A 4,921-nucleotide genomic window follows, 5' to 3' on the forward strand; every position below is an offset into this window, starting at 1 on the left:
CAAGACAGCATGCTGCTATAAGTCGTTCTTCCCAGTGAGACAAACTACAATTCCACCCTTTTAGATGATATAATCTACTACAACATGTCCTTTTTTTTTTTCAGTTGAGATGAATTTCCTAATGCTTTTCAAAACATTATCACCTTTCCCATCCATCAAAACTGCGGGAAACCTTCCTCCCTCATGAGTAATTCTATATGCAAGATCTTTATCCTCAATTTATCTCCAAAATGTAATGTGACTTTTAAAATTACCATTGAATTTCATCACAAATTCAATGGTGATTCTAAAAGCCACATAACTTTGAGGGAGCAAAAATGGGATGAACATCTTGTGAATAACATTACTCCTAAATCATTAACAGAAAATGTAAATTCAATTATCTGGTAACTAAACAATTCAGACGCTTAATAATTACATAAAGTAATCTCGAATAAAATCTTGATTAAAAACCAGAATACTACATAATTCCTCAAAAGCCAACATACTTTTAGCACTATAACCATTTCCTTTACGGGTTCTCCTTTATCATATGCAATATCTACATAAAGAGAGCACTTGAAACGTACATCTACATGAATAATCTCACCACTTCTCGCTTTCTCAGTAATAGTCGAGCTCCGAATTCTGCTATAAAGATCACTTGCATTGATACCAATGGTGGCATACACAAGCTGCAGTCCAACTCATATATCAAAATTCTGTCACTCCCAAGGAGTCGGAATCACAACCCAATGGCTCCCACGACTCCCACCCATAACAACGACAAGGTATTGGCAAATTTCCTGGAAATATTTTGAAGCTGAGGTTTTGAATAGAGGAAAATGCAAAACTCCAGCAATTTAGCAGCAGATTTCTTAACTCTTCAACCCAGTAACTTTAGGTCGCTTTGTTTTAGTTCAATGTGCTTCCCTAACCTGAAAATACCAACACAATAAGCCAAACAAACACAAATTGAATAGCTCAGTGCTCTGAATAAGTGTTGGAAAAAAAAATTACAAGCAGAGAAAAAAAACAAAACAAAACAAAAAAAGGAAGGGGAAGAAACTGCCGAGAAATGATTTTATTAAAAGTTATCATTCAGAGCAATTACCCAAGATCTGATGGAAGTCTGAAACCAGCAATTCTTACACGCTTTAAAGAATGAATCTGTAACAGCAAGAAACATAAGCAGCAAAGGTAAAATACACCAGAAATATCAATCAATAAGTATAAAGGAGCCACTTATGCACAATGATGGAAGAGCAAATGTTGGTACAAGCATAATGAACTATGTTAACATTTCATCAGAAGATCAAACTTTTCAGCATATACTCAATTTCTGGCACGAAAGTGTAAACATAAGTCTTCTAAATGTACCAATAATGCATATCCCTAATACGTATGTATGATGAAAGAACAAATTTGGACTACCTAAAGCATTAAAAATGCCCTATCACCTTGAAGAACAACAAAATTGATTTATTCTTTTTTTTTTTCCCCATGTTATACATATGATGCTATACAAGACGATAAAGATGTATATCATCTCAGAAAACAACATACTATAATATTAGTCTAGACAATGAACCGCTATTTAGAGGATTACTATGGTCCACTTTACGTTCCAATGTGGATTTCAGTACAGCTAAGAGCAAAGTTATTTTTGGAAAGGGAAAAATGCTCTCATCAATTAACCAAAGTTGAACCTCAAGTCCGGCACTTTTCACAAGCTCTCGAACTTCATGTTTCCTCCCATCATGAACCTGCAGGGTTCCAGATGAGCAAATGAAAGTTAGCTACTAGCAGAAATGCAGCTGAACCTGGCTGACACAGGGCAACACAAAGAAAGCAGCAACTGTATTGGATATCAGAAAGTTCTAGAAGACTGGAATAGATAACAAGTACCACTATACGAAGACGAGGTCTTGGTATATCTGGTTGTTGTGGCAGCAACTCCACAGAATCTGGAGTGCAACGGATGCCCTCAATCACTGTTCCCTCGCTGATGGCTATCAAGTGCCGGTTATTAACAACACCATCTATTGCTGCAATATATCTGCAATCACAAAATAAAATGTTGCATGTCATCTCAATACAGAAGAATGAAGTTTGCATTATTTTATACTCAACACTTAAGTAGTGAGACAGAAGAGACCAGTAATAAATGGCATTAGCATTAAAGTTCATAAAATGTTAAGCCGTTAAACATGGAGAGTTGTTTCCATGCAATCGTAACTATATAATTTAGATCCAAAGCCTGCCATCCAGTACAATTTGAAGAGCATAAAAAATTCAAAGCCTTTCCTATGAAATTGTACCGAGTGGTCTCACATAACATTAAATAATAATTTTAGATGATACACATTTTGACAAAAATACATTTGTCCCAAATAACCAAAAAAGAACAGAATGCGTGAACACTCACTCCTTTGTTAAGTTAGATGAAGGATGTGAAAGTCTTTGAGCAAAATCTCCTGGAAAAAAGCAACATTGAATATGGTTTCAGATAAGTCCATTCTAATTTGAATCGAAGTTTAAAGAACTCCAAGAAAATAGCTTTAAGGCACACGAGACTGCATGCATATATAGCAATCCACATACCATCATTAGTCACAATAATCAACCCAGTAGTGGCAACATCAAGGCGACCTACAGTGAATAATCGTGGTTTGGGCAGTCCTGAATTTCTTTTACCCTGGGAATGCGAAATATTGTTTCACTAATTTGTTAAATCATATAAATGCAATGCAAAGAATCAGCCTCCAATTAACTCACCCACATTACTAGTTTTTTTTTTTCTTTGTAATTTCATACTTCCGAAAAAAAAAATCGACAACCAGAAAACATTATAGAGAGAGTTCTACCAGCACATACCCAATTCTTAAAAAAATCATCAAATAGGGCGAACACGGATTTGGACTCTTTTTCCCCAGATGAGCAAATGTACCTGTCATGATGTCACCGCATTAATTTTACAGATACACATCACAAAAGGAGCTCAAGCTTTAAAACGAACTCGAAGATTTCTTTTTTTTTAAAAAAAAAAAAAGAAGAAGAAGTGCATCAGCAATAGTAACACACCCTTTTGGTTTGTTCAGGGCAAGATACACCTTCGGAGGCTGCCTCTTAGGAAGGCGGTTCCCGTTGACATAAATAATATCCTTTGCAGGATCAACCCGTGTCTACAAACATAAACAAACAACCCATTTCTGTTATTTTGCAGTGCTTTCAATAACATGTAGAAACAAGAATCTGTGCATGGGTGGAGTATGTGCTGACCTGAGGAGCATTGCACACAGAACCATTCACAGTAACCTTGCCTTCAAATATAAGCTCTTCGCTATTCCGTCTCGACGCCACTGATTATCACGAATAAAATAAAAATAAAAAATAAAAAACATAATCGGTTCGACAGCTCTTCACGTTTAGTAAAAAAAAATTGAATGTTGTAAATGATTGGATTACCTCCCGCAGAGGCGAGAACCTTGCTGAGGCGCTGGCTGGGCTCTTTGAAATTCTGATTGAAGAACCTTCGAGCGGCCTTGGAATGCTTGGGCTCCAGGGAAGCGTTGTCAGGGCTCTTATCCTTGGTCTTGTTTTTGTTCTTCTTCTTGTTCTTCGTTTCGGTCTCGGCATTGGCCATGGCGTGGAGAAGACGCGCGGGAGGGTGCGTCTGGAGCTTGAGGTTGCCATCCTCGCCTCGGACGATCCACGGAATGAAGAGCTGGCCGCTGGGGAGGGCGTCGGGGTCGGGAAACAGGTCGGGCTCCGGTGAATCGGGCTTGGGCTTGGGCTTCGGGGGTGCGAAGGAGATGTTGAATTGCAAGGAAGACGAGGAAGAGGGGGAAGAGGAAAGTGAACAGGTTATGATGCGAGGGAGGATGCGGAGGGGTCTGACGGTGAGAGAGGGTTTGGAGAGGAGTGAGGATGAGAGGTGGTGGAGGGTGGACAGTGAAGCCGCTGTTGCCATTTTCTGAAGATTAGGGGGGGCCGATGGGAGTTTGGGGTCTTTGGGTTTTTAAAAGAGGGGTCTTTTACTCTCTCGCCGATAACAGACGACACGTCGTTCTTCGAGTAAACTACAAGTCGTTTATCATATGACATACGCTAGGAGTTAACCGTTCTTCCTTTATAAACCATGATGCCATGATGGTCGTACTTTCTCAAGCTCAAGCGTACCCGCCGTCGCCGCCGAGGAGGATTTTGGATCATTTGAACAGAAGAGGTACCGGCTAATGGAAAATGAAGGGCAAAATTGTCTACAAAAATATAAAAAGACAATTTTACTGCTTCCCACGGCTTCAGTCAGCTCTCCTAGACCTGTGCTTTTAATTAGGGGTGAAAAAACTACCTCCACCTAGGTAGTTATAAACCGGCTACTGGCAACCTTTTTTTAATTATTTAATTATTTTTTGGGCCTTTTTCGCTTTGTGGCTCTGCTATGCTATGCGTCCCTAAAAGTGCTTGAATTGACTATATTGATCAGCAATTAGAACCAAATCTGTGCGAAACAAATGTCAGAAAATGCGTAAGATCGACCATATTCGCCATATTCGTCGGTGAGCGAGGACGCTGGGAAAGAAATCTGACCAGTTGCAAAAGAATCAATCGCCAAGGAGCCAATGGTGGTTCTGGACGAGCCTGATTTGGAATCGGAGGTTGTGAAACTACATGGACGAACAACTCTCCCCCAATATATGATTAATATTTCCCTAGCCATACATCACACATATTACATTACAAAGAAACAAATTAACAGCAAATTTTATAGATAAAGAAAGAAAATATTACGCAAGGCGATTATGATATCCCCATGGCCATCAAATAAGAACAAGAACAATAGAAAGACAGAAGTTTTATGCTTTCCCTTCAATCCTTGCGTGCGTAAACCCAACACATGCATCTACAAAATCTTCATCTATGAAATCTGTGGAGAAGA

General features: G+C 39.0%; 1 protein-coding gene across 1 annotated transcript; it reads right to left on the minus strand.

Annotated features, from left to right (window-relative positions):
• Positions 1–414: 414 nt before the first annotated feature.
• Positions 415–4,000, minus strand: LOC133864982 (putative ribosomal large subunit pseudouridine synthase SVR1, chloroplastic). Its single transcript, XM_062301440.1, has 10 exons — positions 3,448–4,000; positions 3,262–3,341; positions 3,064–3,164; positions 2,857–2,929; positions 2,584–2,677; positions 2,408–2,456; positions 1,888–2,038; positions 1,689–1,745; positions 1,094–1,149; positions 415–917 (listed from the first exon to the last, which is right to left on the minus strand). Exons 1-10 carry the CDS (start codon positions 3,950–3,952, stop codon positions 866–868), a joined length of 1,218 nt encoding a protein of 405 aa, XP_062157424.1. The 5' UTR covers positions 3,953–4,000; the 3' UTR covers positions 415–865.
• Positions 4,001–4,921: the final 921 nt, after the last annotated feature.

This window comes from Alnus glutinosa, chromosome 3 (genome assembly GCF_958979055.1).
Source record: "Alnus glutinosa chromosome 3, dhAlnGlut1.1, whole genome shotgun sequence".
Lineage (NCBI taxonomy): Eukaryota > Viridiplantae > Streptophyta > Magnoliopsida > Fagales > Betulaceae > Alnus > Alnus glutinosa.

What these genes read in the sequence shown, in the direction of transcription:
- LOC133864982 (XM_062301440.1), bottom strand. Translation starts at nt 3,952, where the DNA reads ATGGCAACAGCGGCTTCACTGTCCACCCTCCACCACCTCTCATCCTCA. An exon ending in GGTTCTCGCCTCTGCGGGAG is followed by an intron (nt 3,342 to 3,447) that starts GTAATCCAATCA and finishes CGTGATAATCAG; the next exon opens with TGGCGTCGAGACGGAATAGC. An exon ending in TGAAAAGTGCCGGACTTGAG is followed by an intron (nt 1,150 to 1,688) that starts GTTCAACTTTGG and finishes TTGCTGTTACAG; the next exon opens with ATTCATTCTTTAAAGCGTGT.